At 32.3% G+C, this 13,241-nt stretch overlaps 1 protein-coding gene across 1 annotated transcript; it reads right to left on the bottom strand.

Annotated features, from left to right (window-relative positions):
- On the bottom strand, positions 2,682-6,542 carry LOC109350114 (probable LRR receptor-like serine/threonine-protein kinase At4g37250). The gene is made up of 2 exons (XM_019591253.1): positions 4,799-6,542; positions 2,682-3,462 (listed from the first exon to the last, which is right to left on the bottom strand). The coding sequence occupies exons 1-2, from the start codon at positions 6,426-6,428 to the stop codon at positions 2,786-2,788; spliced, it is 2,307 nt and encodes a 768-aa protein (XP_019446798.1). The 5' UTR covers positions 6,429-6,542; the 3' UTR covers positions 2,682-2,785.

The following is a 13,241-nucleotide window of genomic DNA, read 5'->3' as shown; positions in this document are numbered from 1 at the left end:
TTAAAGACTTAGTGATTATTAAATATGAATTGGGAATAATATAAAAATAATATGTAAAATTCATATGTGGTCGGTATATACATTTTTTTTCTTTTAAAAAAACATATATAGGTACTAAATTAGGCATAATTCCCTTTTAATAAGTTTTATTAAACACAAGATCCAAAACGGTCCGTTACCTGTTTGATGTGGTGGAAAAATTTGCTTCGTAAACAAGATCTAGAGAATAAAGTTTACCAATTTTTTTACTTTGCAAGCTCCATTAACAGTAAAATGTGCTTTAATTATTTTTCATTACATCAACCCTTTTCTTTTTTAGATAGGAATAAAAGGTTGAAAGGACTCTTAAAGGATATACAATTATGCTTTTCTTTAGTAAATATTCTCTTCCCAATATAAAAATTAAAGATGCTTAGAGCTACTATAAAGGAAAAAGGTTGGGGCCATTGCTGTTGGAGGAAGATGATCAAAATTAGCAGCTTCAAGAAATGTCATGCTATGGATGTTAGATGGATGACAAAAGACTCATAATTTATAGAGCTTAATATGTATGTATTGTTAATGTAAAAACATACACACAATCACTGCATTATGTTAGAAGTTGCGTTGTTAATTACAGAAGTTCTTCAAGTTGTGATCAAGCTCATAGCTTGGTTGTGTAATTCCAAGTTATTGGGTTATTATTCACTATTTATTTAGATTATTTTGTTTGAAAAGCTAATAATTAATAAATATAAATGATGGATGATACAGTATTCATACTACTTGTATACGTTTTTCTACTTTATATACTCCACTGAAGTAAATTATTATTATTATATTATATGTAAGGTTAGTATTCCATAGTATTTAATTTCACTCGCATATATATAAAATAAATGTATATAAACATCCATCAAATTTTAATATATATTCATTTACTAAATTTAATAATTTAAACAATATATTCAATAATTTAAATTAATATATATATTAACCAAATGTAGATACTATAGGATACCTTTTTTCACATACCTCATAACCTACACAGTTTTTTGTGTGCTTTCTATGCTTACTTTTTTATATTTTTTAATGAGAATGATTTCTAGTATATTTTTAGTGCTGAATTTAGTGATGTCTTATCCTTTATTATTCATTTCATGTAAGACCCTCTTTATGGTGAAGTAATCTGAAACTGTAAGACAAGATTCAGGCCACTATGCCTTTAAGTTGGTGTACAATGATCAAAACCAAAAAGAAATTTGACTATTCACATAGCCAAACACACTTTTAGTCAGTGGCGGGTAGCTATAGAGAACGAGAAGCAGAATTTTTGTATTACTTTATGTACTCCTTGTTTTTTATTGATAAAAAATATAAAATTAATTTATATTTATTTTATATTTTATATTTTACTTTTCTAATAAATGAGAAACAAAAAGTATATAAAGTAATACAAAGTTTAAAACTGAAGTTTAGGCTCCATAGATAACGTTTGTTTTTGCCTTTTCCTTTTAGCAATATTGAACATAACATGATAGAATGATTTTTCCTTTGAACTCATAAGCCTTTGTACAACTTTACTTCCCTCTATGAACGGATCGTGTCTCTATTTTCTTCTTCAATAAGTTAGCCCATGGAATATGTAAAAGTACTGATATTTTGCTCTGTGGATAAGCAACCAGGCATTTTTAACAGGTAAATGAACAGAAAGAGGGACATAAGATTAAGTAGTTAATGACTTGGCCAAAGAGAGACATAAGATTAATAAAGCTAAGAGTACATTGTCAACAAAGTTCAACAGTTAATAATATATATATATAGTCGATTCCTTAAATATGATGCAAGTGGTTCAATAGGATTCCATTTTTCATGTATATATGAAATTATGTTGTTGGGACACATTTTAATCTTTTCCATAATCTTTCTACTTTGAAGAAAAAATTAGTCCTCTGCTCTCTACTATATGAAGGATGAAACTTTTTTGGATGGAGACGTATTTAATACAGACAAATGGTATTTAATACAGACAAATGTATTTATGTTTTTTGTGATGCTATAACGTAGCACTAAATTTTAATGTATTGTCAATATTTTATTGATTATCTTTACATAGATATATATTTATACCAGTCTTTCTCTTTAAGGATATGTTGTAAAAAATAAAAAAAGTGCTAAGAATAGTGTTGAAGCAAACATGTAGTTTGCTTTGGTAATTGGAGTCGACCCTGTAATATTGGAAGGCATGTAATGAATTGGTTCAAAGTCTAAAAGTATTTAATAACAAAATTGTATGCATTGATATTATGAGTTTTACATACTACATTGTATTATTTATTATTAATATTTAATTATTATTGATTTTTATAAAAAAAGTAATACAAATAATTAGTAAATGATATATTGATTATTTATAAATTTTTATACTGATAGTGCGTAAATATTATAGTATTTTAATAATATTTGATAGGATACTTGGGTTCAAGACATAAAGTCTTTTGTGGCTGCTCCTAAACACCATGTTGACCTAGGTTTGTTTCTCACCAGCATTTTGTCTTGTGCTTTGTTTCTCTATCCTTAAATGAGATTTATACATACAACTTCATTGGCACATGCAAGCATAATCTAACTTGAGACTAAATATATTTTACTTTAAATAAGTTACATATAAAAGACACGGTATTTGTTTCTTTAAAATGGGATTATTTTAATGTGCGCCTAAAACATATTAATAACATCAATTCCAAAGGCATATTTACACATTATAAAAATCCTTTAAAAAAATACTACTTCCTCCTACGGGTTATTAATAATAGCATGACAACGAATAAGATGATAACGGTATCTTATCCAGAACTTGCAACACCTCTTTCATCGAAGGCCTTTTCTGTGGAACATTAGACACACAACTATACCCTAACTTGAAGCATGCCAAAAGGCCCTCCTCCTTACCCTCCATCTCACATCGAATTGCCACATCAGCCATCCGCAAGGCCCGACTCTTATCTTCAACCAAAAGCCCGGGCCCTTGGCCCATGTCATCCAAAATCACAACCTTACCCGTTAGCAATTCAAGAAAGATGACCCCAAAAGAATACACATCCCACTTTGGGTGAGGCTTCAGGTTCCTGAGTGACTCAGGTGCATTATAAGGAGACACACCACCTATGGAGCTCGGGCTCGGGCTTGGGCTTGGGCCGAAAGTCATGTCTTGGAAGCTATCACGTGAGGCCGTGGATCTCTTACTCCCAAATATGCGTGCTGATCCTCCAGCTTTATAACTAGTGTCTCCAGTCACAATCTTTTCAAGGCCGAAGTCTCCAATCTTGGGCTCCATGTCGTTGCATAATAGAATATTGCTTGGCTTCAAGTTTCCATGCACGTGCTTCTTCTCGTGGAGGTAAGCTAGTCCACGTGCCACCCCTTTCGCTATCTTTAGCCGAGCCTCCCATGGCAAATGACTAGGGGAGGAGCCCACTTTCCCTATATTCCAAGAACACAAATTTACTTTACTTTATAATCAATCACACAAACATTGACTAAAGTCCAATAATGCTTAGTATATCTTTTATGTACATTTCTACTATCATTATTCTTATAGAAAAATGATATATTCTTCTACAAATTTTCATACATTATAAGAAAATTAACATGTGTTACAAAGTGATATCTTTTGATATTAATGATTGATTGTCACTTTTTTATGAATATAATGATATATTCTTATATATATATATATATTGTTAATGTTTTGTCAACATGATGAAAAGTGATATCAATACTCAATTAGTGGATCTATATCAAAATTTGGTGTGTATTCAACTTCCATATTAGAGGAGTCTTTATACTACATTTCCAACCTAATTCTATTACATGATTAAGAGAAGAGATTCACTTATCAATTCTAAGAAAATTTAATGGTTTAAATTTCTCTAGAGTTGATAACTAAGACCTAAAGTAAGTTTGGAATTTTCTATTTTTGGTCAATAAAAGTTTACAAAAAAGGAAATGCACATTATTACACAAGATTTGACAACTATGTATTTTATGTAGAATGGTGAGAATAATAGCATTCATTGAGTAGAGTGGCAATAATATAAAACATAAATGGGTCCTAGATTTGGGATGAGAAATGTGAAGAAAGTGATTAGACTCGAGCAAGAAACAAATAACATATTAGGTGCTTCCAATTATAGGTACTCACATCACTATCAGAAAGCCATGGAACGCTCTATAGCACTATTTTCTCACCATAGTTGACTATCCATTGCATTAAAGTAAATGGTTGTAGTTACACCTACTGCACCGTCTATGTCATATCGTCATATATGATACTAGGATCACATGTTTTCAACTTATCCTATTTTTTGTCGATTATTAAATTTATGTACTGATAGTGTAAAGATATATACATAATCAATGTATTATTTATCTTTTATTTGAATAATTTTTTTGAAAAGTCAATGATAATTAAAAATAAATGTTAGATAATGCAATAACAGTATAAAGAACTCTTATATTGTTAATAAATACATTTTTTTTCTTTTTTTGTCTCGGACTAAATATATTTATCACATAAATAAAATATAATTTATAAAAAGTAATATTATAATTAACTTGAGATATATATTGAGATATATAATAAAACATGTTTAGAGACAAATGATAACTAACCAAAAGTGAATTCTAGTAAAACCCACCATGCTAACATGCATCAATAACAACAACAAAAATAATTAAAAAAATAATAGTATGTGCATGTTCTTGTGTTTGTGTTGTGAATTATGAAACAAGGAAGAATTGAAGAGAATAGACTTACTGTAACGAACATTAGCAAGACACCCATTTGGAACAAAATCATAGATGATAAGCTTCTCATCATGTCCCCAATAGAACCCACGAATTCGAACTAAATTCGGGTGAACCAATTTAGCCACAACCTTTACTTGATTCTCAAAATCCTTGAACCGTTCCACACCACTCTCACCAATTCTTCGAACCGCTAAAGAAGTTCCATCTTCAAGCACCGCCTTATACATTATACTTGAACCAGTTGCACCTAATATATACGCTGAAGCTTTTAAAAGTGTTTCAACCTCAAGCTCTTTTTCACCATCCACAGTTACCAAAGTACCCGTTTTATTTTGTATTTGTTTCTGATCTTCATGCCCCTTTTGGTAATTCTGCACATCTTTTGCAGCTTCTACATCACTATCAGATGAAACTGTTGCATCTGATGATGACTCTTCTTCTGTTCTTTTTCGCAAACACGACCACCTCGTAAACCTTCTTGTTTCCGAGGTTGTCGATGAAGAACTCTTGACACTATCTGAATGTTCTACTTCAACTTCATTCTTTATTGCATTCTCTTCTTTCTTTCTCTTGTATAAGTACACAAAAATCATTGCTAAGATTCCAATGCCTACAACGTCACCAACTACAATTCCTATAACAGTTCCGCTCCTAATACCACCGTTTTGTTGTTTCAGCTCGTAAGATCCGTTTGGTGACATCGAATCATCATCATCATCATCGAAAGTTTTTGGAATCGCAGCGATTGCAGGAGAAGAAGTAGGTGAAGAAGGAATAGGACATGGTTTCTTCGTTGGTTCACCACACAAACCAATGTTCCCACCAAAACACTCCTCTTCCTGGTTCAAAAAAACAATCTCACGCGGGATCTCACCAGTGAGATTGTTGAACGAGAAATCAACGGTAGCATTCACCGGAATTCTCGCAGCAAACTCCGGTGATATGTTACCGGAAAAACGGTTATAAGAAATGTTTAAGTAACTAATACTATCACCATCGAAATTCAACGGAAGTGTTCCGTTCAACAAGTTGAAAGAGAGATCCAACACTTGCAACTTCCGAAGCCCGTTGGGTAGAAAACCCGAGAGATAATTATTTCTCAAACTAACAACACTTAGGTTTTGCAAGTTAGATAAATTATCTGGCACTTTTCCCACCAAGGAATTGTCTGAAAGGTTAAGAATTTCAAGAAACCTAAGCTGAGTTATGGAATCAGGAACCTCTCCGGTAATTAAGTTACTAGACAAGTTAAGTAACCGAAGTTGCGAAGAAGGTTGACAAAATGATGAAGGTAGAGAACCGTTGAGTGAGTTATTAGAAAGGTCTAGAACTTGAAGATTTTCAATTAAACCTAGATCAGAGGGAATTGAACCTATAAGGTGAGAATTTGGAAGAGATAATGAAGTTACACTAGGTGTTGTGTTTGTTGAGGTTAAAATTGAGGAACATACGACGCCGTTCCAGGAACAGGGTGTGGTATCATTGTAGTTCCAATTTGATAGCACATAGTTTGGGTCACTTAAAACGGCGTATTTGAAAGAAAGTAATAGGACACCGTCCTTAGTTAGGCCATAGCATAGGTTAAAGGTAAGGAGAAGGGGAAGAAGAAAGTGGAGGAGAGTGTTTTGGAGGGTCATGATTTTACAGAGTGATACCACATTTCTTGAAATAAAAACGGAGAGAGAAATGGGAGGGAGGAGGGTGAGAATGATTTAATGTTGTGAGAGACAGAGGGTCATGTGGATGGAATTTAAGTGATTAAAGAAGGGTTGCACTGTTTCAGTATAAACAGCTCACCAAAACTGAACCCCACTCCATTTCTTTCCATTTTTTTAATGGCGACATTACTTTTCATCTCATAGATAGTAATCCAGTATTGACAATGTCGATTGAAAAACAGCCTCATATGATATGATAATACTTTTCATGTTGGAGGGGTTGGAATCTTTTCCATGTACAGGGGAAAAGGGTTTGTTAACTTTTTATTTTATTTTATTAAAAAAATAATTAAAGTCTTAACCGTTTAAAAGAAATTTATGTCCTATATAAGTATCTATATTTAGCATTAAACTCTCCGGTATTAGAGAACTAATGTTAGAGGGGTGGTTGAAAAGGGAATCTGATACTCAAGTCATTATTTATAAGTATATGTTTAGAGAGAAAGTAGAGTAAATATACATGTCATCTTCTTCTGAATGGCTTCATATATTTACATTATGGGAGTGAGATTGTCTTCACTCCATGGGGAGGTCATTCATCATTGTGACCAATATGATCTTGCTCTTTTTTAACCTTTTAGACTAACAATGTTGTAGATTTGGATTATCTTTGTCGCGTAAGCAACGTAAAACTATATTGCTCAGGCGGTGTGGCCTTGAATTTAGCGTGAATGATAGTTTTCTAGCGTGACTAGTGTTAAGTTGCCCTATCTTGTTGTTGTCATCCTTTCTCCTAACTAGGTTGAATTTCTGGGTATGATCAACACTTGTATAGACCAGATTTAATATGCCCGATAATAGGCCTCATTCCTAGTAGTCAGCTTGTATTAAACTATTGTGGAAATGGCATGAAACAATTACCCAAGTCTAGTGGCATGGTTGTTCTCAATGTGGGTACTCCATTGTGACAACTTTTCTTTTTGGGAGCGATGGTAGTCAAGCTTATCATAAGTCCATCTGGGCTCGATCCACTCTTCGGTTGTCGAGCATTTTAGGTGTAAACATTTTTCAAATGCCAAAGAAATTTCGTTAAATTAAGTAATGTCCTTTTGTCTTTCAAGATTTCGATTGGTATATCCTAGGTGGTCGCCATTATTGTTATTATGGTGCTTGACACTTGGTTGGGAAGATGGCAGTTCTTTGCTTGAGGAGCTAGTGTGATATCTAGTATTAGCATGATGGTTCATCCATATTGTTGTCAATATTGTGAGTTAGTTGCTTGAGTGAGGAGTTAGTCTCTTTTCGTTTCTAGCTCACAATATTTGTTTCCTTTCTTTAGAGATTTGATGTAGTCGGATGACCTTTAGAAGTCTAGAACATTTTTTGGAGTCTATTTTAGACATATCATAATACCTCGTTGTATGAATGTGGCCTTTAGACATTCCGAAAAACTTGTTGGGTGTACCTTGTGTATGACACGAGAAGCACACCATATGTTTTTATCTCTCACCATTTATATTTCTCATCATAAATTTGGACTTTCATCCCGTAAATAAAGTAACCACATCATCACCCGATTGTGAGTGGTACATGATATCATTGTATTTTGGTATCCTTATGTTATAAAGATGACCCATTTGCATAAATTATAATATATGGACCATTATCCCGAGTGTTATATTTAGTGAGAAATTGGGGAAACTCATTGTTATCCTATGTTAGTCTGAACTATATGACAATTGTCAACCGATTTTGGTACATCATGTTTTGTAATGAGGATATTGTCTCCCAAAATAAGGTTCCCAACCCTAGGGGCATACACAATGAATTGTCATCATTACAAATCATATCCATACATACATGCATTCATCCAAAATAGATCATTCATATATTCATACATCTATTCAGTCATTCATATATTCAGTAAAAAATTAAAAATAAATCATCCAAATATTGCAATATACACAAGAGTCCAACTCCTCTCCAGTACTGGAGAGTCCAGTACTGGATTTTAAGGGGAAACAATAAATATAATTTATTTTATTAAAAAATGAGTTAAAATAAGGACTGTTGGATTTTTATTTTTGCCACGTGTCATGATCTTAACATGGTAATGGATTCTCCAGTAATGGAGAAGATCCAAATTCTATACACAATTATCACCCCATGCCTTCTAATCCACTATCTCACCATATTCATTTCATGCATTACTATAAATTACCTCATCCGTTAACATAAAAATCAAAAACAAATAATGTGACACATCTTCAAACATAACATTTTATAGTTACCTTTGCATCCAATAATGTATTTTAAAATAGTTTCAAGCATTCAAAAAAAGAAAAGTTGCACACATCATATGCACTTCTATAGTTCTATGCGTTAGTTCATATTTGTATGTTCATAAATTCCAAAATCATAAGTATCATAATTACATTACATTAGCTTGCTCATGCATCTCATTCATTAATGATTCATTCATCATGTATTCATGAATAAATAGACAGCAAATGCTCTCCAAGAAAATAAGACATTCCTTTTATTAAAATAACTTGTAAATGTACCCAAAAAATAACTTGTAAACCAGATTCAACCACCAATAGTCCAAAGAACCCTTAATATGCACAATTTCATGCTTGAATGATGGTAGATCATGAAATAATCCAAGAGAAAAGAATCAGAACTGGCTAAGCTCAAAGAACAAATAAGCGAGCTCATGAAGATAATGCTCACTTTACAATAAGAGAATTGATAAATAATGTTGCTCTGAAACCCCTTTTGCTCTGCCTAAAGTTTTAAGGTTATTAAATAATTTGTATGTCTAAGTTTAGCATCCCTTATTGCTCTCCCCAAGGCTAAAGGTCATCAAATAATAGGAACCTGTGTTTTTCTGTTATGAATAAAAATTTATTTTCTATTGCATATACTTTTAACAAGCATATAATAACACATTGGTCATGCAAATTTTCATCTCACACATCGTTCCACAAAATATATTCACCCAAGGAAAATAAATCAAATAAAATTAACACATGCATTAATGTGAGATATTTAATTCAAGAATTTAAATAGTTTGAAGAATGATGCAAACATAAGACACAAAATGGTGTGCATCCTTAGACAACATTTTCTGATGTCACAAGACTTCTTTGTTATTTCCTAAATTCCAAGATGGCATCCACAATCATCCCATTTGAGCATAGGCATTATGAAGGAATTTCCCCCTCAACTATCCACAAAATATCAATAGCCATGAGATGATATTTTTTCAGCATTTTTTTGATATTTAATTATTAACAAATGAATACACTTCTACGGACCATTCATAAACATTTTCCATTGCTTACCAAAAGGATAAAGAATCCAAATCAATTCCAACAAAATTGTTCCTCAATCTAAGTGCGTAAAATACACAAAAAACCATTTGTTAATCTTCAAAAAATATCTCATACAAAAATTATGGCAAATAAAATGCATTATCAATATCACTAAATGGCCTATTAATGTCCTACCATTGAAGATTATCGCTTTAGTTTTATGCCTTTATTCGTTACATTACCAAAACCTAATAAAATCAAAGTAATTAAATGTCATATCATAAAGTTGTTGAAAATAAGATGACGGGGAAAGGAAGAAATGAGAAAACGGGCACGAGAAAACATACTTTAACCCAATATCTTTTTATAGAAACCCTTAACGAGACCACATTACAAGCTTAAAAAGATCTTATTGAAGATTTGATTTTCCCAAGGTACTGACCATAACGAGGAAACGCCGACTCTTTTAAATCTCATAAATTATGATAAAAGTATCATATCTTTAATGTATAAGATTAAGAGCCATTTTTCATCATCATCACCATATTATCACTTAACGCCTAAACATTTTTCAAGCTTGCACGATCATTGTTTTAATTTTCTTTTTCCATTTTTTGCATGGAAATAAAGAATATGCTGAATGGAAACCAAAAGGAGAGGAAGAGTTGTTGAGGTCTTCTTTAACTTAGACAATTTTGAAGTGGTTTTATCCAAGGTTATCAACGCTAATCATGAAGGATAAATTGATTAGAAGGGTGACAATAGACATATCACACAAGGACAGTTCACTGCGTTGACCTCGTTTTCAAGTGGAAAGTACCAATAAGTTTAAAACTTGGGCAATGTTAAAGTTACTAATCATAGATCTACGATGAATAAAAAAATGAATCAAACAAGTCACAAAATATCTTATATTATCACTTTCAATAAACCTTTTTCAAGAAAAGCTTCGAGAGTGGTCCATACTCAGATATACTTAAGACCATCAAACTTGAACAAGGTTGAACTTGACTTGGGGGCGATGGTGATATGCTTGCACCCAATTCCAACATGAGAAGACGATTAACACTAGGACCATCATATTCATGTTCGACATTCCCTACCTCCACTCCTGTCTTGCCACATGTATAGGTAATTAATTTATTTTCCATTTAATCCCTCCCTTTTTATTTGTTTCTTGTTATCTTTTTAATAGAATAATTTTGTTTTTAAATAAATGGATAAAATAATAATAAATATTTCATTTATGATAAAATAATAATTAAATTTAAATAAGTAAAAATAATCTCTTATAAATGGTTTTAAATGAAATTAATTTGAGAATTTAATAGTACGGTGATGATTCCAAATGTACCTTTCTTTCAGCTCTCAAAGTTGAAAGTCAGTTCACGACCAATTCAATCTCTTTCCCATTACTTCCTTTTAATTAATTAAAATAATTTCTTCAATAAAAACCAAAACAATTTTAACTTTCAAATCAAAACTATGTAGTCTTGATTTTCCTATTGTATCTTCAGATACGAAAGATCAGGATAAACTTTTGTGAGACATGAAGTTAAAAAATATATTATTTATTTAAATAAATAATTTTTTAATAAAATAAATTAAATTTATAATTAGTACATGTAGTTAATGATGATATAGTACTAATACAGGTAGATGAGATGTTAATACCTCCCCCAACTCATAATTGACTATCAAGCTAAGAACTCTATTTCAATTATCATAATCGACTATTGAGCTAAGAACACTAGTTCAATTACCGTTGATGGATTCATTTTTCCCTTTTTTATCATAGACAGGGTGTGGGAGGAACGAGGTTGTTCCTTGCTGCTTGTGAACTTGGTACTGAACTTGTTCTCCAATTCTCTCCACTAGGTGATGAAATTTATTTCTAATTGTGTGCACCATTGGTGTGTCGTATGTTTCAGCGCCAAAAGGAAGACTCTGCACATAATGGGGTCGGAAGCTCCATGAAACATCATTAATGCTTCAAAGGAGTCTAGATGATCCTAAGAGTTTGTTATCCCATCATATTGCTTGATATTTTTATGATGGTCTAATTGTGTTTGGAATTTGAGGGTCATGATCCTTGCGGTGAAAGGGTATTTCACTCCTAATTCACTCGTGGGTTCTAGCACTTGTAGTTTCTATGTTGATGTATTGGACTTGGGATTTGTTAGGCTACCACAAGGGTGAATTCACCATTAGATTCAACCTCATTAATACTATCATGTATGAGGTGCAATGACCTAGATGGTTTATAGCTAGTTTTCATTATGTTGTTCTTGGTAGACATAGCTCATAAAACATTTGTGCACGTTGTTGGATCAGTTACTTCTCACACTCCATCATCTCTAAAAGTTGTTGGGTGGTATGTGGAGGCCGACCTATGGTGGTTTGTTTGCTATGCTAGCCTGCTTTGAAGGTTGGATCTTAGATTAAAGATTGAATGATGGAGCATTATGGTTCAGAAAAAGGTTGATTTCTAATCCATCAAGATGATTGTGAGGGTGAACTTGATTTCTAGTGGTAATTATGGTGTAGGTAAGCGATAGACAATGCCAATGTTCTTATGTAGGAGCGGGTGGTAGGAACCTGAGTTGCCTTGTTGAATCTGCGTAATTGTCAACCTTAAACTACATTGGGTGGATACATGAAAAGGAACTACGACGTTGATGTCAATATTTATATGTATATGTTTAGATAGAGAAATTAGAGTTAGAATACACGCCATCTCCTTATGAGTAGTTTCACCTATTTATAATGTGGGGTGAAGTGGTTTGGAGTCTAATGGGAGGTATGCCATCATTGTGGATGGTGTGACCTTGTCATTTTTCAACTTATTATATTGACATTGTTGTGATTTGGTCTTGCCTTTGGCAATGTCATGTGACTATCGTCCTTTTCTTAATTAGGTCGACCATCTAAGCATGATGAACAGTCATATTGATCAGAACTTGTGTCTACTGAGTAACCGAGTTCATTCTTAATAGTTAATCAATGTTGATCGATTAGCACCAAGATGCAACAATAATTATGCCTATTGTATAATTGAAAAACAACCCAATAAAAAGGCAAACATTGGTTAAGACACTATATTATAACATAGTTGAGTTATCAGAAGAAAAAATATTTATATTTATTACTATTATAATATATATATATATATATATATATATATATATATATATTATATATATATATATATATATAAATAACAGAATCTGTTGAACTATAAGAAATAGTTAATTAATTGTTGAAAGAGTTGCTCTATCTCTCTATTCCTAGGAGGCTTGTACTCTCCTCGTAAGTGATGCGAGAATAACATCTTTTCTACTACCAAACATGCATGTACAGTTGGAAGATTTGCCAACTCTCTGGTGTATGGTTTATTGACTTTGGTAAACTCTCAAATGATCAAATCCCTATGTGAATGAAATATAATTTTTTTTGGATTATTATAGATGACACT

This window comes from Lupinus angustifolius, chromosome LG06 (assembly GCF_001865875.1).
Source record: "Lupinus angustifolius cultivar Tanjil chromosome LG06, LupAngTanjil_v1.0, whole genome shotgun sequence".
NCBI lineage: Eukaryota > Viridiplantae > Streptophyta > Magnoliopsida > Fabales > Fabaceae > Lupinus > Lupinus angustifolius.
This window is presented reverse-complemented; position numbering and strand designations above follow the sequence as displayed.